This window comes from Aedes aegypti, chromosome 2 (genome assembly GCF_002204515.2).
Source record: "Aedes aegypti strain LVP_AGWG chromosome 2, AaegL5.0 Primary Assembly, whole genome shotgun sequence".
Lineage (NCBI taxonomy): Eukaryota > Metazoa > Arthropoda > Insecta > Diptera > Culicidae > Aedes > Aedes aegypti.
In genome coordinates this window covers 186,685,463-186,711,213 of record NC_035108.1, presented here as the reverse complement: position 1 = coordinate 186,711,213, position 25,751 = coordinate 186,685,463, and the positions used below count along the sequence as shown (strand labels likewise).

The 25,751-nt window shown below is 40.9% G+C and overlaps 2 protein-coding genes across 5 annotated transcripts in view; one reads left to right on the top strand and one right to left on the bottom strand.

Annotated features, from left to right (window-relative positions):
- The window catches only part of LOC5575705 (acidic repeat-containing protein), a 38,849-nt gene that overhangs the window by 4,342 nt on the left and 8,756 nt on the right, over positions 1-25,751 (bottom strand). Inside the window, exon 1 of one of the 3 annotated variants that reach the window (XM_021843420.1) lies at positions 549-577. The exons of 1 other annotated variant lie outside the window; for it this stretch is intronic. The gene's annotated coding sequence lies outside the window, so the exon portion shown is untranslated. Of the gene's footprint in view, positions 1-378; positions 403-548; positions 578-25,751 lie in introns of those variants that run through there. One more of the 3 variants, XM_021843421.1, reaches the window with a different exon arrangement.
- LOC5575710 lies at positions 7,475-25,530 on the top strand. 2 transcript variants are annotated; one of them, XM_021843422.1, is made up of 3 exons: positions 7,475-7,593; positions 7,662-8,044; positions 24,690-25,530. In XM_021843422.1, the coding sequence occupies exons 2-3, from the start codon at positions 7,672-7,674 to the stop codon at positions 25,325-25,327; spliced, it is 1,011 nt and encodes a 336-aa protein (XP_021699114.1). In that variant the 5' UTR covers positions 7,475-7,593; positions 7,662-7,671; the 3' UTR covers positions 25,328-25,530. The 2 variants fall into 2 exon arrangements, with proteins under 2 accessions (XP_021699114.1, XP_001662159.1); XM_001662109.2 differs by lacking the exon at positions 24,690-25,530 and adding an exon at positions 13,873-14,676 and having other exon boundaries at positions 7,476-7,593.

Below are 25,751 nucleotides of genomic sequence, written 5' to 3'. Positions count from 1 at the left end.
AAGGTGCTCAGATGTCAAAGTGAGTTTGACATCTACTCTTGACATCCGAGTGCTTTTTAGTTGGAATATTTTCCAACCAGCGAACATCCAACCATCGAGTCATTCCATGTAGCGGACCCCCAACGAGCGAATCCCCACTGTAGTTGTTCGGATCAAGTTGACGGCACAAACAATTTCTGTGAATCAGCCCGTTTTATTTCAGGCAGATCAAAAATTTTAGTTTGCCTTCACAAATCAGGCTTCCTTTCTCCTTTTCCGAACAATGTCCTTCGCACAAATTCAGTTTCCGATGCTACTATTCGCGATAACCGGCTGTCGTTTGTGTTCAACGTTCTGCGTCCTTTGTCTGTCCGTCTTGTGGTCCCTTGAATCGTTTACCGTCTAGTTTATCCGTATCGTCTAGCGTCCGTATCCGTATGGTGGATGTGTCTTCAGCGACTCCACGGTTGTGACCTATTCGATAAAAAGAACTTCTCTACACTTTTCTCCAAAAATCAACTTTTGATGTTACAAGCTATTTTCACTTTCCCGCTCAACTATACTTTTACCTTTTCTAATTTCTAACTCTTCTTTGTTTTTATTTACATTTACACCTGATGACAGCTCCACGACATCTGTCAACTCTCCTTCTCTTCCTTTCTCACCTGTCGCTGTCAACGGGCGCTCACTTCTCACGTCTCATCGACGCGGCAGTGCTGCCAGAACAGTAGTACTATTAGCTCAAAAATGATTAGGAAGTATTTATTAACTCATATATCTCCCTACATATAAAAATAAGTAACCTAACGGTAAAACTATTGATAAACAATTCTACTATATTCGATTATCCGGAATTTTAGGCTGGATTATCCAGAGTTTGGAATAATTTGGTATTGCAATATACAATATAAATTGTTCTGCAATTTTGAACGTATTTAAGAAAAGGGAGGTTTGAAAAAGTGTTTTTTGTGTATGCTAGCAAAAAATGTTTTTTCTTCTCAAGACAATTGTCTTGTTCCTTAAGGAACACTAGCCTAGAAATAATTTTAGGATAAATTATTTTATCGCAGATTTTAACTTTTCTTTTAGTTCTTCGATTATCTGGAGGATTCGAGTCCGACCTGTATTTCCAAATTTTTTGAAATAAAACATTTTTCGTCAATGAAGTTACTGCGAGCAACGACTTAAGATTTAAAAAAACACAAAAATGAACAAAACAATTAAATTAAGACAAACACGTCGGTAAAAAGTGCATTTTCGAAATTTTAGGTTTTTAGGCTAAGCGTACTCTTTAGCTGAGAGAGACTCATGAAGAGGAAAAATATAAAGTCAAATGCAGCCCAGATTCCGCTGTCTCGAAACGTCAAATGCAGCCCGCCGTTTTTGTGGCTAAAAATGTGAAAAGTATTGTATTATATATAAAATATATAATAAAATATATATTATATATATAAAATATAAAATATATATAAAATAAACTGTTAATGAAAACCTCAGTCGACAGAGCAGTTTTTTTTTCCAAAGTTGCTGATAAATCTAAACAAAAGATTATTTATTTTCAATGTCTGCTATGTTTGCTGGCATGAAATAAATATCACTCAAAAGACTATTTATGATTCGGTGTGATGCAAACGCAATCATTTTGTGCTAAGAGGTTCATGTGAGGGTTTGAACCGCATGCGCAGGTTTTTTTTCTGTTCGGAACATAAACCACTGCAACCAATATTTGATCTATTGTAGTATATCCCGTGTCCTTTGTTTAGTGCATGTCGTGTTACCTTATTACTATTGAGAAGTGATAAAGTATTCGGTTTTCTTAAAGTTGTAATTCCTAACTTGATCGCATGAAAGGATTCTAATTGCAAGGTTCCGCTATTTATACCCTTTGAAGACTGTGGTGGGAATCCTAGTCCTTACTTCTTCAAACTAGAGAACTAAATAAATAAGAGATTAGAAAACAAATTGTTGAATTCGAGACTTGTCACTTTCAACAAGGTTTAAAAATGTAACAAGGACTAAAAATGTTCCTTTGATTACTACAATATCCTGTTCTCTTCGTTTGAAGCAGTCAGGACTACCGGGTACCCCCGTTGGTTTGGCCACATTAAATCTGAACACTTTTTAATCTGTACCCCGCTAATTTGCACGTCTTTCAGATTAAAAATGGTTCAAACGTCATTTAGCTCATGGAACGGAGCAAAGTGAGATGGAACGCCGTGGAACGGAACGCAGAATCAAAACAAAACAGTAAAAGAGGTAACCAGAAACACGTTTCTAGGGTGACTAGATGTTCAAATTAAAAATGGACCCCGATGGTTTGCATGAGGTACCGTTCAAATTAGCGGGGGTGCACGATAGTAGATCTGGTAGATCTTTACCCCATAACGCACCACGAAAAGGTGATCTACCCGCGTTATGGGTCATGCGCAGGATTGGTATAAACAGTAGAAGCATTAACCTAAGAATGCTAATGTCGCTACTGTTCGTGTTACCAACATCTAGTTTGCCACGCGCTGACAGCTTGAGTACCGGTCCTCAAAGTGTCAAATAAATTTTAAAATCATCCACTACAACATGGCATCGAACAAACAATGAAAAGATACAGTTAAAGGTGATAATAAACTAATTCAATTTTGTGAGAACAGTGCCATTAGCGTTCTACTACTAATATTTCTATTGTATAAACACAAAATGGAATAAGAAAAAGAACTCAGCAATCAGTGATCAGTGATTGCCAATCACAGAAAAAGAAGACCGTCTTCTCTTTAGTATTCTTTTACAGAGTAACAAAAGTACTCTTTCCAGTGAGAGCAAATATGATAACCATATGTGAATAGGGTCCTAAAGCCCTGTCCTAATTTTAGTGCCAAACGCTTAAGTTTAGGTCAAAAACACATGTTTACTCAGTTTTATAATGTTTTCCGTTGGTTTAAGTCAAAAATACATTTTTTTTTAGATTTTGTCACACCCCTTGGCTTAAACTCAAATTTTGGGTGCATTTTGTTTTCCGTGTCCCTTCCGAAATGTCAGAGCATCTTTAACGGGGGCGACTATAGGCCAGGAGAAGTGGATGAACTTGTCATTCATTTTTCTGTCAAATCTCATACAAAATCTACTTTTTCTTTGACATAAATTCACTCTAGGTGAACCACTTCCCCTGGCCTATTCCGGTGAGTAAAATAATCACCCACAGAGCTGTTATTATAGTTTAGTCGCTCATTCACACACCGGTCGCTACTATAGGCCTTTTCATGTGACAGATCCGTCTATGCATTTGTTTACATCGGTGGAGGACCGGTGCTAACACGGGCCTGTCATTTTCATAGAAGAACTGTCAAAGTGCTTCCCGATCAGCTGATTTGAGACGTCATGTGAATAGGCCTATATTTAGTAACTCATTTCCGTACCGGTCGTTGCCTTTTGAGTCAACATATTGGGTTTGGAACTCTCCTGGAATATCTATTATATTGTGGTGCGGAATCATTACAATTCAATCGGAAAAACTTGTGAATCTGACTACAATCCATGGGATTCCGACTGGACGCCTTGGGATCCCGACTGGAATCCTTGGGATTCCGACTGGAATCCTTGGGATTCCGACTGGAATCCTTGGGATTCCGACTGGAATCCTTGGGATTCCGACTGGAATCCTTGGGATTCCGACTGGAATCCTTGGGATTCCGACTGGAATCCTTGGGATTCCGACTGGAATCCTTGGGATTCCGACTGGAATCCTTGGGATTCCGACTGGAATCCTTGGGATTCCGACTGGAATCCTTGGGATTCCGACTGGAATCCTTGGGATTCCGACTGGAATCCTTGGGATTCCGACTGGAATCCTTGGGATTCCGACTGGAATCCTTGGGATTCCGACTGGAATCCTTGGGATTCCGACTGGAATCCTTGGGATTCCGACTGGAATCCTTGGGATTCCGACTGGAATCCTTGGGATTCCGACTGGAATCCTTGGGATTCCGACTGGAATCCTTGGGATTCCGACTGGAATCCTTGGGATTCCGACTGGAATCCTTGGGATTCCGACTGGAATCCTTGGGATTCCGACTGGAATCCTTGGGATTCCGACTGGAATCCTTGGGATTCCGACTGGAATCCTTGGGATTCCGACTGGAATCCTTGGGATTCCGACTGGAATCCTTGGGATTCCGACTGGAATCCTTGGGATTCCGACTGGAATCCTTGGGATTCCGACTGGAATCCTTGGGATTCCGACTGGAATCCTTGGGATTCCGACTGGAATCCTTGGGATTCCGACTGGAATCCTTGGGATTCCGACTGGAATCCTTGGGATTCCGACTGGAATCCTTGGGATTCCGACTGGAATCCTTGGGATTCCGACTGGAATCCTTGGGATTCCGACTGGAATCCTTGGGATTCCGACTGGAATCCTTGGGATTCCGACTGGAATCCTTGGGATTCCGACTGGAATCCTTGGGATTCCGACTGGAATCCTTGGGATTCCGACTGGAATCCTTGGGATTCCGACTGGAATCCTTGGGATTCCGACTGGAATCCTTGGGATTCCGACTGGAATCCTTGGGATTCCGACTGGAATCCTTGGGATTCCGACTGGAATCCTTGGGATTCCGACTGGAATCCTTGGGATTCCGACTGGAATCCTTGGGATTCCGACTGGAATCCTTGGGATTCCGACTGGAATCCTTGGGATTTTTTGGATTCTTTTCTTGGAATTCCAGTCGGAATCCCGAGGATTCCAATCGGAATCCCGAGGATTCCAATCGGAATCCCGAGGATTCCAATCGGAATCCCGAGGATTCCAATCGGAATCCCGAGGATTCCAGTCGGAATCCCGAGGATTTCAGTCGGAATCCCGAGGATTCCAGTCGGAATCCCGAGGATTCCAGTCGGAATCCCGAGGATTCCAGTCGGAATCCCGAGGATTCCAGTCGGAATCCCGAGGATTCCAGTCGGAATCCCGAGGATTCCAGTCGGAATCCCGAGGATTCCAGTCGGAATCCAGAGGATTTCAGTCGGAATCCAGAGGATTTCAGTTGGAATCTGGTTGGAATCCCAAGGATTGGAATCCCAAGGAATGGAATACCAAGAATTGCGGTTGGAATCCCAAGAATTCCGGTTGGAATCTCAAGGATTCCAGTTGGAATCTCAAGGATTCCGGTTGGAATCCCAAAGATTCGAGGTGAAATCCTGAAAGACAAATTCTTTCGAGAAATCGAATATTTCAAAAATTTCTCCCGAATTTCCAAAAATTAAATCAGATTCCTAGTATTCTTAACAAAATCTTGAAATTTTACCAGAATTCCCAAAATTTCATAATATCCACTTTATGCGCATCATATTTTCAAAATTCCCACCAGAATCTCAGAACTCCCACTGTATGCTTAAATTAAAATCGAATAGCAGCGCTACTATCGCGCAACTAAATTTGCTTACTCGATGCTTCCCGAAAGCAGCGCTGTCTTTTTGCTACCCCGGTTAGCAGCGCCCGGTACGGATCAGCGTAATGATGCTGCGCAATGTAATTTAGTTTAGTCGCGCACCGTTAAAGTTGCTCTAAGGCAAGACTAAACCCGCGCGAAAGATCAAACATCACATTCAAATTCGCGCCAAACCCTGCGATTCACATTACGCCTAAACGACTGATGCCGCTAACCGCACGGCCGCTTGTCAGTTTTTACCGTGTAGAGCTTTTTCTTAGCTCTACATCGGAGAGAAGCTTTTTTTCTTCAAGGGGATCCTTTCGAACACGCTTGCACACACCCCTAGAATCCACCTGCTTCACATCCTTCACAGCTGACTTCACAGTCAGTGTCGCCAAATATACAGATTTTTGAGGATATGTTACAAGATTTCGAAAAGTGTTACAGATTTCCTTATCAATACAGAAATCGATATTGATCCCTCATAAGGGCTTGCTCTCTTTGCATAATTGCAAAACACTGATTCAATTTTGGTAATATTACTTCTTGCATAACTTGTGATCTCGCGCTAAAAGCCATTGGTAATCGTATGTGTAGCTAGTAGCTACCGAGCCAAATGGATTTACACGGTATTCAACATGCTACGATGAAGAGAAGATACTCCTCTATCTACCAGTGGTGATAGATTTCATCCAGGTCCATTAATTTGCTTAGAAACAAGGAGCTACGCACTCGGTTATCAATTACTTTTAGGGCGAGATCTCAAGCTAAGCAATATTTGGAGAAGTTATCAACGATGAAGAGAAATCGCTCATGTCAGTTAAGCCCTTATGAAGGAAAAGTGACGAATATCTTGAAATCAAACAGATTTTATATAGATTTTTTACCAAAATTTGTGATTCAGATAATAGTAATAGAAACGAGTAATAATTAAATTATAAAGCTTCACTTCACTATTATATAATTATAATAATGTGATATCACTATCACTTTGAAAAGAAAAAGCTAAAAATTAAATACAACACGAGCCAATTCCGGTAATCTATATAAATAAAAATGGAACGGTGTTTGTATGTCACGAAATGGCTTACGAACGGGTCAACGGATTTGAATGATTCTTTCACAGTTTTGTTCGTCAAGGGTTCCGACGTGTTTGTATGTATAATAACCCCAGGATATTCACCGGGAAAGTTGAAAAAACGAGCGTGAACGAAACTGTCATTTTATATGGGACGATCGAAAGCGTTTTTCAACAGCCTACTTGATGGCAAGACGAAGTTTGCCGGGACCTGAGAGAGACTCGCGAAGAGGAAAAATATCAACGTCATATGCAGCCCAGATTCCCCTCTCACGAAACGTCAAATGCAGCCCACCGTTTTTATGGCTAAAAAAGTGAAAAGTATTGTGTTCAAAGTAAATTGTTATTAAAAACCTCAGTCAGCGGACCAGTTTTTACCAAAGTTGCTGATACATCTAAGCAGAAGATTAATTATTTCTAATGTCTGCTACGTTTGCTGGCATGAAATTTCACTCAAACGGCTATTTATGATTCGATGTGATGCAAACTCAATCATTTTTTGCTGAGAGGTTCATGTGAGGGTTTGAACGGCTTGCACATAATTGGTATAAACACAAAGGGGAATTAGAAAAAAAACTCAGCAATCACAGAAAAAGAAGACCGTCTTCGCGAGTCTCGTCTCAGGCCGGGACCACTAGTTTCTAATATTTTGCTTATGACGGATAGGCCTCATTCGTCTGCGACTTGCAGATTGTCAAATCTGTCACAAGATAACCTACATATAGAATTTAACGAAATTTTTTTCGTTTTAATTGTGTTTTATTTTTGTATTTTCATGTTCTTTTTTTCCATATTTTTTTAGAAAATGAGTAGCAAGGTAAAGTGAAATGTCAAAATTCAATAAGTAATCATAAATTAATACTGTTCCTCTATATGGGCTTAACTGATCGATTTCTCTTCATCGACCCTCTCTTTCGGCTCTATCGTTAAATAATAACTTTGTCAAATTAAAGAAGTTCGTCATATTGAGAGTGTGGTGATTTTTCAAATGCAAAACACCCAAAACACAGAAAGAAATGTGGCAACACTGCTCACTAGCAAAAGTTTTCCGCCGATCAAGTATCCTTTCGGCGTGGTTTTTTTCTGTCGCATCAGTTTTTACAAGAAACCAACTGAAAAGTGAGTACATTTGCCGATAAAATGGTCGATTCCATAGTAAATTATCACAATCATCAATTAACTTTCAGCATACGAAAAATGGCTGGTCCAAATCGAGGCATGCCCGGTACCCATCGGTACACGCAGGCGGATTTACGGCCCACCCTGCGGGATCCCCGGTGCAGTCCCCAGTTTCCGCTGGCCTGCTACTGGCCGGTGTACTTGGGCAACTTCTGGTGCGACGTTTACCCGCAACATGCCACCAGAATTCAGGAATACTTCGGCTCCAAAGGGCTGCTGGTGCGGATGGTTTTCGCCCGGAACGAATACCTCGATCCGTACTTCAAGGAGCAGAAGCGTTGCAAATGTTACGACTTTCTCGTATATTTCGTGAGCCAGCAGGACGCCCAGGATGCGGTTTACTTTTGCAACCGGGACATGTATTATGGGCACCGACTGAACGTTCTGCCGGGTGAGTAGATACTTATTTTATCATAATGTGACAAGAACGGCGCTTGGCCGTACAGAACCTCAAAATTTGCGTTACTCGCAAGAGGCCGTCCATTAATTACGTGAGATAATTTCGGCGGGTTATAAATCCACTCCATTATAAGATTTTTCGTATAAAAATTAGAAAAAATGCATGGCTCTTTAAAACAGGGTGTCTACTACTGGAAAAACCTTGGAATTCTCAGGGAATTTCGATCACAATCAGGGAAATTATTTTGAGACAGTATTTCATGGTAGAATATGTGCACGTCAAAACCCAGAGCAACGATTATTTGCAACAGACACGAATGCCATGACAAATGGTAAAGTGTCTTAAATAAAACATAATAATAATAATTATTATTTGCAAGAAAATTCTCTTCAGTCGAAATCGGCTGTCCCGCTATTTGAGCTGTTCAGTGAGAATCCTTTCGAGTATGAACTGTTATCGACTTACCAAAACATGATTGATGTTTCAATGTCTCTATATTTAATCAGTAAAGGATTAACATATCTAGGGTTGGTAGCAGGTTTCGTTTTAGAGGTAATTTTTATGCAATTCTTTAAAATGTCTTTTTTTTATAAAAGGTCTATGAATTCTCTATTTTAACCGAAATTCTCTCTAAAGTTTCTTTCTTCCTATCTTGCTTGCAGATAATTATGATGCAAAATGTGTTCTCACATTTTTCGAGAACAGCTTCAGGAATTATCCTTGTGGTTTCTCCAGTGGTTTCATCTGAAACAATATCAGGAATCAATACAGGCTTCTCTCCAGAAATTCTTCAAGAAATTCATCTACCACTTCCTTCAGCACTTTTTCAAAGTATGCTTACAAGAATTTCTCTACAATTTGCTTCAGGAAATCCTTGAGTACTTCAACGTTACTACCTCCAGTAATGTTCACAGAGACCACATTAAAAAATTTCCAAAGACTATCGGTTGAAAAGTAAGCTTCACTTCAGTTTCTTCACATAATCCTGCAAGATATTATTCAGAGATCAAACAGATTTTTTTTTTCAATTATTTTAGCAAGTGAGGCCTTCTAGAAATCCTTATTTATCAAGGGTGACTTAAGAACATACACTATACTTAACAGAAGTTACCCTAAGATTACCTTTGGGAATACGTCACGATTTTATTTTTCGACAATTTCTCAACTTTCTGGAAAATTTAATTCACATTTTCTTGGAGAAATGCATGGAAAACTTCCTTGAGAAATCTCTTAGAATTATAGGAAGAATTCCCAAACAAATCTTAGGAGAAATCTCTGGAATAATTCCTGGAGGTACCCTTAGAGAAATTTCTAATTGAAATCAAAGAAATTCTGAAGGACAATCTTGTAGAAAACCCTGAGAAATCCTTGAAGACATCTGCAGAAGTTCCTGGATGAATATTCCAACATGTTTTAAACGGTAGTATTGGAGGATGCCCTTGAAAAACGGATTGGAGATTCACTGAAAAAAATTCTGGCGGACTAAGGGATTTCTTTAAAAATTTCTGAAATAATATATGAAGGAATTCTTGAAAGGAAGCCCTAAGGTATTTTTGTGGCATTTTTTAAGTACAGTTATTTTAGATATTTAAAAAAAATGTTTTTTTTTAAGTATTGCTTAGATTTTTTTTTTGTAGAATTTTTATAGGAAATGATTACTAAATGAACTCCTGAAGAAAAATAAAAATCTCAAGTAAGGATGTCTATCAATCCATCTAACATAAAGAAATTATTTGTCATAATTTCACGGGACATTTAAAAAAAAATGCACAATTTTTAAAATACAGTCGACTCTCCACATCTCGATGTTCTATATCTCTCCCTATGTCGATAATTTCTTCGGTCCCTTCAGTCTGCATACATTTTCTCTCTCCATATCTCGATATCCTCCTTATATCGATGTGATCCTGTTGATTTTTTGTTAATTTTCTCTCCGTATGTCGATATGACCATAATCAAAGGTGACTAGACTAGATTTTAGTGATTCAAAACAATTTCAGAACGCGAGGTGACGTCTGCTTGTTTATTATTTTCCTGGTAATAGATTGATTTTCAATCTAGTATTCATTAAAAATTTGTTCTTTGTCCCGATCTCTCCATATGTCGATGGTCCCTTCGGTATCGAGATGTGGATAGGCGACTGTAATTCGAAAATATTTTATTAACCTTCGTTAGTCCCCAACAAAATGTTACAAATTGTGACTTAGGGTCGTTTTAGACCCGAAAAATACAACACAAAAATCGTAGCGAGACTGTTATGCGAATATAAACAACGTAGTATACCAATATATTTGCATACCAGTCCCATTGTGTTCATCGGCTCAACCGACAGCTACTAAAATTCTGGTTGTCTTTAAAACACTGGTTGTTTCATATGTTATTTATGTTCTTTGGCCGTAAACAAATAGTTATCATAGTACTGTCAACTCTCCGTAACTCGATATTAAGGCGACTATCGAGTTAGGGAAATATCTTGTTAAAGAACACAAAATCAGCAACTTTGGTTCAAGGGACCATTGAAGTATCGATGAAAATCCACATTTACTACACATTCTATGACTCGATATCAAGATACGGATAGTTTACTGTATTACAGTAGTTTACAGTCATGAGTCGCTGTCATGAGAGACCCAGAATATCATCTTTTGGATAATGCGGAATTGGAATCCGATGGAAATGATTCAAGATGTTTCAGAACAACTGGTTCAGGACGAAACTTGCTAACTTTGCTGTGGGAGAACCAGGCAGCTTCAGTAAGCCTCGACCGTAGAACTGTATTTTAAGTGGCTCGTGGGATGATGCCGAGCCAGTCTTTCTTTTCCCAAAGCAGATGAAGAAGGCGATAACCTGATGGTTATTATATGGAAATCTTGCTTTTGCGTTGAAAAGTTTTTATTTTCCTCACTCCCAAACAAGTACTCCTTGAGGAAATTTTACTAGTTATCGAAAAACACAAAAATAAGTTTTAGTTCAATATTTCTGAGCCCCAGCAAAGTAGGTCGGTATACAAAATTTGAATACAAATTTGTAGAATAAACTTCATTTTGAAGATGTACCTCATTTATTTTTATCCCCCTCGCATCGACTCATGGAGGTTTCACTGTATAATTGATTTCTTTTTACTACGCTACACATCAGTGAATAACCCATTCTGAGCCCGACCACTATGTCTTTTTACACAAGTGGGGTTTGTTTTTGTGCAAGTTAGGAACAAAGGCTACTTTTTATCAGTTGTTATCGAGCTTCTAACGATGTTGAGTTGATTTCTGCAGAAAAACGCAAATCGGACAAAAGTCGACATGGGACTGTTATGCGATTATGGGCAATATAGATTTGTACTATTTTGATAACTTTAACCATAATTACAGTTGCTGTTATTGAACATACCATTGTTCCTAACAAGGTTAAAAATTTATACTACTACTTAAAATCAAGATGGCATCAAAATCCAAGATGGCTGCCAGATTTTATCACTCAAAATAAAACTCTTATTCTTCACTCGACACTTTGTTGTACAAAAAATGATGTTTACAATTGATTGTACTCGCCATATACGTCAAAATCGTAGCACATGATTTAGAAAACCGTTCATTTCATAGGGTACATACCATTGCTCACCTAGTTTCTGTAGCCTATCTTACGCAATTTTTCCTCAGCTTTCTGATGGTGATCTCAGAATTCAAAACTAGCGGTGCGCTAGTGGTGAAAAAACTATTTTCCTAACAAAATTCAAGATGGCGGCCAAATTCAAAATGGCCGCCAAATTTTTTTAACTTTAAATGAAAGCTAAATCCTTTCTCTATACGATGCCACTAAGTTTGCATATGAGACATATCACGTGAAGAAATACCCAAGATTTATCAAAAAATGGACTTTTTCGCAAACTGTTTAGCTAGCTGGCGTACGAGGGGTCCACCAATTTGAGAAAACCGAAAGGACCACCCTTAAGTTTTATCGAAAACTAGCGATCAGTGACATAAAATTGGAATTCTAACGATGGGTGCCGATGGCGGCCTGGTTTCAGCGAGAATTGCTCATTTACGCGCCAGCCGTTCAAAGTTTGTATGGGATTTACTATGGGAAAACTTACTTTGGCAGAGAAAAATTGCCAAAGGTCGGCCATTAACCTCTATAAAAATTCTGAACACAGACCTCGATATGTATTTCTACGGTAAAGAATATTGCCGAAGACCGCAACGACACGTGCCAAAAACGTTATTCAATGAAAACCTTGTAACAAGGCGACGTTGATTAACACGTTATTGCTTTACAATAATAACAAAATAGGGCAAAATTTTATATTATGTTAATTATGTTATTAAATATATGATTAATAACTTTTTTCACAAGCATCTGATTACTTTGCTGTTTTTGGCAATTTTGTTCATCGTAGAAGTACCTATTGAGATCTGTGTTCATAATTTTTACAGAGGACAATGGGCGACCTCTGGCAATTTTTCTTCGTAAAAGTAAGTTTTCCATAGTAAATCCCATACAAACTTTGAACCAGGTCCGTCACACTCGGGCTCAGATTGGGTACCACTTCTAGTACTGCATTTGGTCCCTCGGAAGTGCAAAAGGTACCCAAGTTTGAAAGATCGCAGTACACTTTTCACGGCATTCTAGATTACCTTATGAGCCATACAATTTTGGGCAACTGCTAGGGACATGGAGGTCTTTAACGATCAACGCTCCGTCATCGTAATCATCGTCATCATCGAAACTGCAAAAGCAGTTTTTCTGCTCAAAACAGAAAACTATGATGAAAATGTGTTCACTGTGTTTCGGTTGGAGAATAGAATACTGTAAACACATTTTCCTGTAAATTTACTTGATTTTGAACGAAAAAACTGCTTTTGAAAATTCTGAAATCAATGACGGATCCTGCCCCCTTAATTTGTCTTTGTTTGAACGGCTGGCGGGTAAATATAGTTTCACCGATTGAGCTAAAATTTTGCACAATTGTTATAGGATCTAAATGCAGCTGGTAAAGGCAGTTTATTTCAAAGAATGGGTATTTTTACCCGCTTTGTTGATCGTGCTCGGGACATTAAAGGGCATTAGATGGTGGAGTCGCCGTGTGAGAGACGAGCGATGATTTGCTGGGGGAATTCAAAGAAAGAATTTGGTGAGTTTGTTCCGATATGTGGCCAATGTGCCAGTATTATTCACTTGTTTGCCAGAACGTCTACCGAACGTATCCTATGGCCTTATCCTTCCCATTAACACTCCACAATATCCCGTGACACCTATAAGAGGTCGTAGAGTTCTCTGCATCTTTCTTAAGTAGGTGTTCCTTTAACCATCCCTCCCCAATCCCCAGCATTCGCAAGGACGTGGCCAGGACAGCTCTCGACTTTTGGAGGATACGTCTTTCTTGTCTAAGAAGCAGAGATTAGTCTCAAATCTCTGGGACGGTAAGGAGGCAACCCTCATACAACACCGGTCTAGAACTGTACCACCTACGAATTTGTGCGAATTGCTTAATGCATTCCGAAAAGTGGACTGGAGCGAAAATCTAAATTTTTCATACGACCGTGTCCCAGGCTACTGTACATGCTATCTGAGCCCTAAAACTTACATAACTCATTTGAGGCATGAATCTTTGGTAGTGTAATCTATAATCATGGAAATTGTTGTTTCAACAAGTTGAAAAAATAATGCATGCACTAAACTTTGTTTTGTATTAAAAGCTTATTTTTTTGCTTAAGAGAATGCATTAAAAATATTCCATCGATAAATGTTAATTCCATCGATATTGTAGCAACTTCCAAAATCATTCCTTACAATTCCGCTGAATATTGCTCTACCCCTCACAGGACGTACGCCAGTGTTCTTCGACACTTCAGTGAGCGTTAGGCACTCGCTTTTGCAACCCGCGAAGTTAGAAATGGCTGAGCAAGCTTTCGAGCGTCACATCTACCACATCTGCAAAGCTCGAATGCAGTGCATCGTCAAACAGTCCAGATCAGATCTACTGGTCGAATATTTCTCGAATGAAGATCGCACGTTGGCCCTTCAGTACTGCAAAATTGCCACTCCGGAACAGATCTCAATGGACCAACCAAAACAACGATTCCTGGAAAGCGACGTCCAGAAAGAGCTTATGGCACAGATCCAAGGAAACCCCAAGTTTATGGACATGCTTCCGCCGGGGAACATTTTGCAAGCCCTAATGAATGGGTTCCTACCGCAGAGCACTATGAGTTGGAAAACTCTGAGCATGGTGCCCCACATTAAGAAAATTCGCGTCTTTGGTCCCGGAAAGCGTAGAAGACAACTGCGGCAACAGATTTACGAGAAGACCCAAGACATATTTGGGGTGGAAGTCGACAAACAATTTCCCATTTCGGAAGAGGTTCGCCAGAGCAAGATGCAAAGAAAATTGGAACTGCTACACCAAAAGCGTACCGCACCGTACGGCAGAAACAATTTCTAAACAATTTTGTTGAATCAAGCGCTGAATTCTTTTTTTATCTGCCTAACCTCGTATGAGGCTGAATTCGTTCTGAACATGTATTATTTTCCAACTGTCGGTGGAATAATTTGAAGTTGTTGACTTAGTTATATTTTTTTCATTGAAATCGCTATCAATAAAACTACTGTTTCAATCATTAAGATAATTTTGTTGTGTATTGTTCATCAATAAGAAATTCACAACGGTTGCAAGACGGTTTCTAATTTCACTATATTTTTAAGTGTGTCACCACTAGCCGTATCTTTAACCCTCAACGCCACGGGACGGACCTTTTATTTTCAATCGAATGGTGCTCAGAAACAATTTTTTTATGAAACGCCGTTTTCACGTCGATCGATGGGATAAGTTCCCCTAGTAGGGTTTTCAAACGGTAAGTTCAGGCCTGGACATGTTTTTCAACCGGAAATAAGTGATACCTAGTCAGTATTTAGCGATAGGTTTAGCCAACGTAACGGATCAGTGCAAGAATGGTTCATTTGGTTTATTTTCCTGCAAGGAGCGAAAGCCGGAACCTGGTTCCGGAAGCACTTCATGGGTAGGAGCCGAGGCCAAGGGATAAATGTTAATTTGAACCGAAGTAACATGTTCGGCTACTTGAACGTCTTGAAATCATCTCAGGAGTAAGATGAATGGCAATATCCTTTAAAAAACCAGGCTGAGCTTTTGAAGGTATATTGAAAGCAAATTCCAGAATTAGTTTCTAATGAAATTCCTAGAAAAAAAAATCTTGAACAATAATACTGCCGTGAATCACAAGTCTGTAAAAAGTATGCATTGAGAAAATGGGCTGTGAAGTTTCTAAACTCGTTTTCCATACGAGTATTAGAAAAATTCCTGAGGATTGGAGTATGTTTAAATCTTAATGAAATTTTAAGAATTTGCATTTTACTACGATATGTTTTCGAGAAAAATATAAAGATAATCAAAACACGGTTACATGGTGCAGAAATCTGTTGTGGGACTGATATGCAGTTACTTTTCATCATGGTACAATTTGACTTGCTGTTTTTTTTCCTAATTTTTCCGAACAAATAATACTACATCATTAGTGCAGCTGAAAGAGCATTGAAAAATATGTTGAAAACTGAGCTCAACTCAATTTTGACGAAAATGCAGATGAGACTGACTTGCGATTCACGGCAGAATACAAGCAGTAATTTTCAAAAGAAAAAAAAACAAATATTTATAAAATAATATCAGCACGGATTTAAAAAAAAACATAATATAACTTCAATCAGTTTTTGATTCCTCATTCATTTATTTAGTTAACATCTACACAGATAACACTGAATCAACAATTTCACGCCACAATACTCGGTTCGTGGCCGCATCTCTCCATCCTCGGTTCTGCCCCACGCTCGCCAGATCGATACGCACTTGATCCGCCCACCTAGCTCGCTGCGCTCCACGCCTTCTTGTACCAACCGGATCCGAAGCGAACACCATCTTTGCAGGGTTGCTGTCCGGCATTCTTGCAACATGCCCTGCCCATCGTATCCTTCCAGCTTTGGCCACCTTCTGGATACTGGGTTCGCCGTAGAGTTGGGCGAGCTCGTGGTTCATCCTTCGCCGCCACACACCGTTCTCCTGCACACCGCCGAAGATCGTCCTAAGCACCCGACGTTCGAAGACTCCAGTGCTTGCAGGTCCTCCTCGAGCATCGTCCACGTTTCATGCCCGTAGAGGACTACCGGCCTTATGAGCGTTTTGTACATGGTACATTTATTGCGGGCGTGAATCTTTTTTGACCGCAGCTTCTTCTGGAGGCCATAGTAAGCCCGACTTCCACTGATGATGCGCCTCCGTATTTCACGGCTAACGTTATTGTCAGCCGTCAGCAAGGATCCAAGGTAGACGAACTCGTCGACCACCTCGAACGTATCCCCGTCTATCGTAACACTGCTACCTAGGCGAGCCCTGTCGCGCTCGGCCCCACCAGCTAGCATGTACTTTGTCTTGGCCGCATTCACCACCAGTCCAACTTTTGCTGCCTCGCGTTTCAGGCGGGTGTACAGGTCTGTCACCTTTTCAAATGTTCGGCCGACGATGTCCATATCATCCGCGAAGCAAACAAATTGACTGGATCTCGTAAAAATCGTACCCCGGCTGTTAAGCCCGGCTCTCCGCATAACACCTTCTAGCGCAATATTGAACAACAGGCACGAAAGTCCATCGCCTTGTCGTAGTCCCCGGTGGGATCCAAACGAACTGGAGTGTTCGCCTGAAACCTTCACACAATTTTGCACACCTTCCATCGTCGCTCTTATCAATCTCGTGAGCTTCCCGGGAAAGCTGTTCTCGTCCATGATTTTCCATAGCTCTACGCGGTCGATACTGTCGTATGCCGCCTTGAAATCGATGAAAAGGTGATGCGTTGGGACTTGGTATTCACGACATTTTTGGAGGATTTGCCGTACAGTAAAGATCTGGTCCGTTGTCGATCGGCCGTCAACGAAGCCGGCTTGATAACTTCCCACGAACTCGTTTACTACGGGTGACAAACGACGGAAGATGATCTGGGATAATACTTTGTAGGCCGCATTTAGAATGGTGATCGCTCGAAAGTTCTCACAGTCTAACTTGTCGCCTTTCTTGTAGATGGGGCAGATTACCCCTTCCTTCCACTCCTCCGGTAGCTGTTCTGTTTCCCAGATTGTGCCTATCAGCCGGTGCAGACAAATGGCCAGCCTTTTCGGACCCATCTTTATGAGTTCAGCTCCGATACCATCCTTACCAGCAGCTTTATTGTTCTTGAGCTGGTGAATGGCATCCTTAACCTCCCTCAAAGTGGGGGCTGGTTGGTTTCCATCTTCCGCAGTACTGACAAAGGCATTTCCTCCGTTGTCCCGTCCTTCATTGCCTGTGCTCTCAGCACCATTCAGGTGCTCGTCGAAGTGCTGCTTCCACCTTTCGATCACCTCACGCTCGTCCGTCAGAATGCTCCCATCCTTATCCCTGCACATCTCGGCTCGCGGCACGAAGCCGTTGCGGGATGCGTTGAGCTTCTGATAGAACCTACGCGTTTCCTGAGACCGGCACAGCTGTTCCATCTCCTCGCACTCCGTCTCCTCCAGGCGGCGTTTTTTCTCCCGAAAGAGGCGGGTCTGCTGTTGCCGTTTCTGTTTATAGCGTTCCACGTTCTGCCGGGTCCCTTGCTGCAGCATGACCGCCCGCGCTGCATTCTTCTCCTTCAAAACCTCCTGGCACTCCTCGTCGAACCAATCGTTCCGTCGACTCCGTCCCACGTACCCGACGTTGCTCTCAGCTGCATCGTTGATGGCTGCTTTTACTGTTCTCCAGCAGTCCTCAAGAGGGGCTTCGTCCAGCTCACCCTCTTCCGGTAATGCAGCCTCGAGTTGCTGCGCGTATGCCGCTGCGACATCCGGTTGCTTGAGCCGCTCTAGGTCATACCGGGGCGGCCGTCGGTACCGTACGTTGTTAACGACGGAGAGTTTTGGGCGCAGTTTGACCATCACCAGATAGTGGTCAGAGTCGATGTTAGCGCCACGATAGGTCCTGACGTCGATAATGTCGGAGAAGTGCCGACCATCAATCAGAACGTGGTCGATTTGCGATTCTGTCTGCTGTGGTGATCTCCAGGTGTATCGGTACGGAAGGCTGTGCTGGAAGTAGGTGCTACGAATGGCCATATTCTTGGAGGCGGCAAAATCAATTAGTCGTAGGCCGTTTTCGTTCGTCAGCCGGTGGGCGCTGAACTTTCCAATCGTCGGTCTGTATTCCTCCTCCTGGCCAACCTGAGCGTTTAGATCTCCTATGATGATTTTGACGTCGTGGCTTGGGCAACTGTCGTACTCGCGTTCAAGCTGCGCGTAAAAAGCGTCTTTATCATCATCAGTGCTTCCGGAGTGAGGGCTGTGCACGTTTATTATGCTGAAGTTGAAGAACCGGCCTTTGATCCTCAACTTGCACATTCTCTCATTGATCGGCCACCACCCGATCACGCGCCTCTGCATATCACCCATCACTATAAAAGCTGTTCCCAGCTCATGTGTATTGCCGCAGCTCTGGTAGATGGTATGGTTACCTCTAAACGTTCGCACCATTGATCCCTTCCAACACACTTCCTGCAACGCTACGATGCCGAATCCACGGTCCTTTAGCACGTCGGCGAGTATGCGTGTGCTCCCGATGAAGTTGAGAGATTTACAGTTCCACGTACCGAGCTTCCAATCGCTAGTCCCTTTACGTCGCTGTGGTCTTCGCCGATTGTCCCGGTTCGTATTCTCTCGTTGATTATTCGTTGCTTGATTTTTTTTACGGCTGGCTTGCAGGGCCTGACACCAACCCCCTAGATTTCCGGAGGACCATTCCCCCTAAATGTTCGGAGGACCATAGTGCGCAGTTTAGCTTAGAGTCCTTCTCTGGCACTCGGACGATGATCAGCCGCCCCTGACATGGGGAACAGACGCTGTTGTGAGCCGCTCCTAACATGGAGTACAGACGCTCAAGGTTTGCAGAAGCAAAAGCAAAAGCAAACCCCCCCTTCCCTGTCAGCATACGACCAAAGTTCCCACCGGGGGTTGGTTACCCGATCTTCCCTAAGGTTACTCGTACCCCGGCCAGTACCGCGAGGAGGTAGGGATAGGAGTTGCTGGGCAAGAGGCTAAGGACCGCACAAAGGGGTCTATTTTATTCCTTCAGGTACGCGAGGTACCAATGGTACGCCATGCCCAGCCATTTACCAACCAATTTTTGATTCCTATTTGGATTATTATTTTTTTCTTAATTCCTGTTAGGTCTCCTTTTAATCTCTTGTTTTAAGCATAAGGTCTCGTAAAGTTCCTTAGGCACTCAGTCACTACCAGCCCTGATAATAGTGTTTCCAAAGTTTCAAGGAATTTCCGGGATCCAAGGAAATTGTTAAAAACTCTTTTACTAAGCAAATATGAACGCATATTTTTTAGAAGAAAGTTTCGTATTCTGTCTTGTTACATTTATTCCACTCTTGCAAAAAAAGATACACAAAATCGGGCTCTTCTAAACCAACACACATGTGTGTAACTTGGGTTCCTAGCACCGAGCTCTTTTGACGAGTACCGGTTCAACGGTACTGTAACTCCCACTACCGGTACTGGAAGAGTTTTATGCAATAAATATAAAGTATTCACTATAGAACGAAAAATTTTCAACTTTTTCAAATTCATCAATAAATACAAGTTTACTGAAGCGTATTTCGAATCATAACACTAACAAAATATGGTCCCAAAATGATAATGAGTAAATTGTTCTAACTTGATAACTAATGGAATACTCAAAAGTATTTCGCTGAGTTATTCATCATCAACGAACTTTACAAAACTTAAGGCCCAAACGCAATGATAGCGGAACGGCAACGGAATGCGGAACCGGTTCGCCAGTATGAATCACACCATCTCGACTGAGCTGACAACGGATGAAATTGAACCAACACTGAATCGACAAGCTTGTTGTAGTTCACGCTGGCGAACCGGTTCCGCATTCCGTTGCCGTTCCGCTACCATTGCGTTTGGGCCTTTACGTACCATTTATTATAAATAAATTTATTGATTCAAACGATTATTAGAATTTTTATCAGTACCGAAAATACCGGTACTCAATGCTTTCCAGTACCGGTATTTAGGTACCAAAAAATGGTTGGTATTACCGGTAATTTCGGTACCGGTACTCCCGGTACCAAAACCCTATGTGTAACTTAAAAATATTCTAAAAAATCTTTTTTGTGCTAATTTTTGCTTCATTTTCTCAAAATTCACGACACTCTGATGCTTAGTATTGCGATTCTTCTTTATGTGGTACATACTTTGCGAAAAATAAGAAGAAATCAGCCCAGGAGCAGTTTTCAGAATGTGTTAACCCTTTCTTTCCCACAGTTTTGTTCGACAATTTAACTATCAAAATGGCATTTCTAAAAAAAGTGCTTGAACAAAAGTTGTTCCAAATAAGTTATATTATTCAAAACCACAATATTTTTTTTATTGTTTTTCAATAGTTAGTTGATTGTTTTTCAATAGTTTAACCCTTAAGTCACTTATTTCGATGTTTGATAAGACAAATGAGCGCATAAATTTATTCCAATTATTATTGAGCTACTCAAACCAATTCGGTTTAGCCCGCGTTCGTTGAAAATCAGTGGATCACCTGTGCTACCATGGGAAAGAGAGGGTTAAAATTACACACATGATGTGTTGGTCTGCAAAAGCTTGTGTTTGGACAAACACTATTGTAGCGTACCCCCCGGTAGCACAATAGTGTTTGTCCAAACAACTTGATTTTGTGAAAATCTTACTCAGTTTTGTGAAACTTCATCTAGGTAAGCGTGTATTGTTCTTTTCTTCTTTTGTTTGATAATCTTATTTTTCCTCCATTTACATTGGATTAATTTACATTTATTCTCATTTTCTTCTGGACTCACTAAAGATAATCGTTTTTTTATTATTTATGTAAATTTTATTTCATTCGGCATCTTCTTATTGGCGTAAATACGGGGGGGCTAGGGGGGGCTTAGACCCCCCTAGAAAAGTTCAAGCCTCCCTAGAAAATGTTTACTCTCATGCTAAGCATACGCTTTACTTAAGTGATTTTTTCGATCAGAAGGGTCAAGCCCCCTCTAGATTTGAGTTCAAGTTACGCTAATGCATCTTCTCTACTCAATAATTACACATATATTTTTAACTAGTTTATATTCTATTTGTCCAGTTTTCACAGTCCAATCGTCATTGAAAGTTCTAGTTAAAAAATGTTTTATACAAGTGTCCATGCAATTCATGAAATATATCTTCCTATACACAGGTAGTAGACAACCTAAAACAAACCTGGAATTATCAGGAAATTTCGATAGCCGTAGCGGTAAACGCGCAGCTGTTCAGCATGACCATGCTGAGGGTCGTGGGTTCGAATCCCGCTGGTCGAGGATCTTTTCGTAATGAAAATTTTCTCGACTCCCAGCGCATAGAGTATCTTCGTACCTGCCACACGATATACAAAAATGCAAAAATGGTCAATCGGCAAAGAAAGATCTCAGTTAATAACTGTGGAAGTGCTCATAAGAACACTAATCTGAGAAGCAGGCTTTGTCCCAGTTTTGACGTAACGCCAGAAAGAAGAAGATGTATAAGTTTCACTAGCAGATGTGCAATCATTGTGAAGATGGAGTAGGTAGAACAGGAGCGGCGCAAAGAGATTTCTGTGCACGTACCTCGAAAATTCGAATCTATCTCATCAGCAAAAAGCTGGTAATGGCACATTCTACGGTGTCTCATGTTTTGAATCAGTACCACGAACGTTTGACCACAAACAAACATGACAGCTAGAACAATTATGAGTTTAAAATATAGTCTAACTTGAATTGGATGCTATTGGGCTTTGCAATGAACATATCTAGTGTCTGTTTGTTTGGCAAAAATGGAGACGTATAGTGTTAAGGATCACAAACGGGTGTATCAAGTTTTCAAGAGGAATCTTAACAGTTCTGTTCGAGGTGTGGCGTAGAAACTGAATCTATCCAAAAATTTCGTTCGTGATGCGAAAAAAACGTGAAGGACTATATACATACAAATTCCAAAACGCGCCTAATCGCGATGAACGGCTAAATACGGTAAGTAAAACATGTGAACGGAAGCTCTACACCCAGATGTTGACGAAACTACATTGCCTCGTTATGGATGATGAGACGTATGTAAAAGCAAACTTTCGGCAGCTTCCAGGGCTCCAGTCTTTCATTATATTGCTACTTGCATTTGAAATGCAAATCTCTACTAAACGTCCTGCAAATGCGGTAACACAAAACAATCAAAGGACACCTAGCAACGATTGTATAAATCACCGCCACCCTAGCAAGAAAAATCTTTCTTTGACATCGCATTTCTTTGACTTTGCATTTCAAACGCACACAGCAATATAGTCGATGTCCCTGAAGACATTAGAGAGCAGTAGATGTCAAAGTTTGCCGAAAAATATATGATTTGGCAAGCAATTGGCTCGTTTGGAAAGCGTAGCACCCCATTCGTGACAACTGGAACGACCAAAGGGCAAATGTATCTAAAAGAATGCCTCAAGAAGCGTCTGCTTCCTCTTCTGAGGTTACGCGATTTTCTGGCCGAATTTGGCCTCGTGCCATTACTCGAAAGAGGTTTAGGAGCGGTACAAGGCTAAGGAGGTCAATTTCGTGCCGAAGCATCTCAACTCATTGAACGCACCGGAACTGCGGCCAATTGAAAAGTACTGGGCTATCATGAAGCAGGCACTTCAGAAGCATCCTAAGGAAGTGAAATCGGAGGAAGGTATGAAGAAAAATGGACTGCCACGCGAAAAAAAGGTGGTCCAATTGTTGTACAGTGGGGATTCGCTCGTTGGGGGTCCGCTACATGGAATGACTCGATGGTTGGATGTTCGCTGGTTGGAACAAATTCCAACTAAAAAGCACTTAATGTCAAGAGAAGATGTTAAGCTGACTTTGACGTCTGAGTACAGTCGCATTGAAGTCTTCATATACTGCCCATAACTGCATATTTGTAACATTCGACAAAAGTAGGCATTGAGTAAATGGAACACCAAGTGTGCATTTCATGGCAGTATGGGAAGAAACTATAACTTCTAAAAATTACCAGGAACTCAAAAGTGCTTGTTTGAGGCTGAAATTTTGTACAGCTCACATCGTATATTGGGTGAATAGTCAGAAAATAATTCTGCTAGAAATTTCTTTGCTGCTACATTACGAGGCTCATGCATAATTTCAATGTGACTGTTATGCGGTTACAATTATCAATGTGACAAATCAACTTGGAATTTTTTTCAAATTTTCTAGAACAAAATCACAGATTTTAGTAAGTTGATCGAAAGTATACATCATTTGATGGCTCTCCCCGGTATTAACTCGAAATTGTCAAAAATGTCGAATGTGACTGATATGCAGTTATGGGCAGTATACTAATGTGCCTGGGACACGGTTATTTGAAAAAAAAAAAATAGATTCTCGGTCCAGTCCAGTTGTTGGATTGCATTTAGGTCCCATAACAACTGTGCAAAATTTCAGCTCATTCAGTGAAACTATATTTACGCGCCAGCCGTTTGAAATTTATATGAGATTTACTATGGAAAAACTCACTTTTGTAAAGAAAAATCACCGGAGGTCGCCCATTGTGCTCTATAAAAATTATGAACACAGATCTCGGTAGTTATTTGACCAACATTGTCGAAGACCGCAAAGCAATCCGATGCTTGTGGAAAAAGTTATTAAGCATATACTATTCGGAAATTTTGCCTAATTTTGTTATTTTTGTTATTCCTTTACGTGTTAATCAACGTCGCCTTGCCAATAGGTTTTCATTGAATAACATTTTTCACATTGTCGTATTGTTTCGCGGTTTTGGACAATATTCTTAATCGTAAAATACCTATCTAAGTCTGTGTTCAACATTTTTATAGAGGTCAATAGGCGACCTCTGGCGCATTTTTTTTTTTTTTTTTTTGCGAAAGTGAGTTTTCCCATAGTAAATTCCATAAAAACTTTGAACTGGCGCGTAAATAATGTTTCACCGATCGAGCTGAAATTTTGCACAGTTGTTATGGGACCTAAAAGCAATCCAAAAAGTGGGCTGGAGCGAGAATCAAAATTTTGTCCCACACTAATGTGTATGTATATGTGCGTTTCGTGACGATTTACTCTCCAAATACGTTAGTTTGGAGCATCTTCACCAGCTGTCATTCGTTCCAACTAACGGGTCGGATTCGCTAGATGGAAGGCAGTCGTATTCCAACCAGAGAATCTTTATGAGTAGAAGGAAGAAAAAAAAGCTCGTGCATTTGGATATGGAATTGAGATTGAATAAAACAAACATGGGAAAATATTCATAACATGTTTTAATTTACTCCCTGAAAGCTTGAAGATGATTGGTTGAACGTGTGAATTTTGTCAAATATTTGTGTGTGTCGCAATTTGATTTCGTACACCCTTTAGCGCCAGTAAGCATCAAAGTATCCTGTATCCGGTCGTTACAAAAAATAATCGTACATGTCACATAATATACTAATGCAAAAATGGCAACCAATGCCAAGAAAGCTCTCAGTTAATTACTGTGTGCATTAATACATTAATAACATTTAATGTATTTAACAACACATTCAAACAGCTTACCAACTATTGCTATATATCCTCCACAGGCCGCACGCCCGTGTCTTTCGATGTTGGGAAAAGCGCCAAGCATACGCTTGTGCAACCCGATCGTATGAAAATATCGGAGCAAGTTTTCGAGCGCTACATCAATGAGGTTTCTGGCGCTCAAGTTTCGTGCGTTGTGCGACATACCAGAGAAGACCTCCTGGTACAGTATGCCACCCCCGAGGACCGGCACAAGGCCATCCAAACCTGCCAGATCGGCGTGCCAGGATTGATCTTCATCTATCAGGCGAAACAACGTTTTCTGGAACAGAACGTCGAAATGGAACTGGTGAAGTGGATTCAATCGAATCCAAAGTTCATGGACATGCTTCCGCCGTCCCACGTTTTGCAAGCATTGTTCAACGGACGTATCCCAGACGTTGACCAAATATGGATAACTGCCGACACGCTGCCGCCGTCTAAGAAACTAAAAGTCGAAGGTCGCAAGGAGTATAGAAGAATATTGAATCGACGCATCTGCGGCCAGGCTCGCAATCTATTCGGAGTGTTCTGCGAGTTCGAGCACTTCGTCTCAGATGAAGTACATGTGGCACGTATTCAACGGAAATTGTTGAAAAAGAAGGAAAAACGTGCGAAACGGAACCAGATGAATAAAAATGGCAGTGAAAGATCAAATTGATTACCCAGCGGTATGATGGTATTGCCGTAACATGTTGTTATACTCTTTTTGTTTTGCCTATTCAATTGAATTCGATTTAAAAACGTATTCGCATAATCAAATCAACGAGAATTTGATGGAGAGATCTTACACATCACAGACATGTTATTTACATAACTCAGGTGAATTTGAAATAATAAATGCTTTTTTTTCCACTTTTCGCATTCATATTATTTATATTTAAAAATCCTGACACTACCTTCAAACAAATGGTTAACATTGAGTCTGGGTCATTTGCCATAATTCTGAACTAAGAGTAATTTTTCGCTGGAACCCCATGGATGGAAACAAAAAGGTGTGTAACTTTAACACATCTTCTTCTTTTTCTTCTTCGTGGCATAACGTATCCACTGGGTCAGAGCCTGCTTTTAAATTCATCTCATGT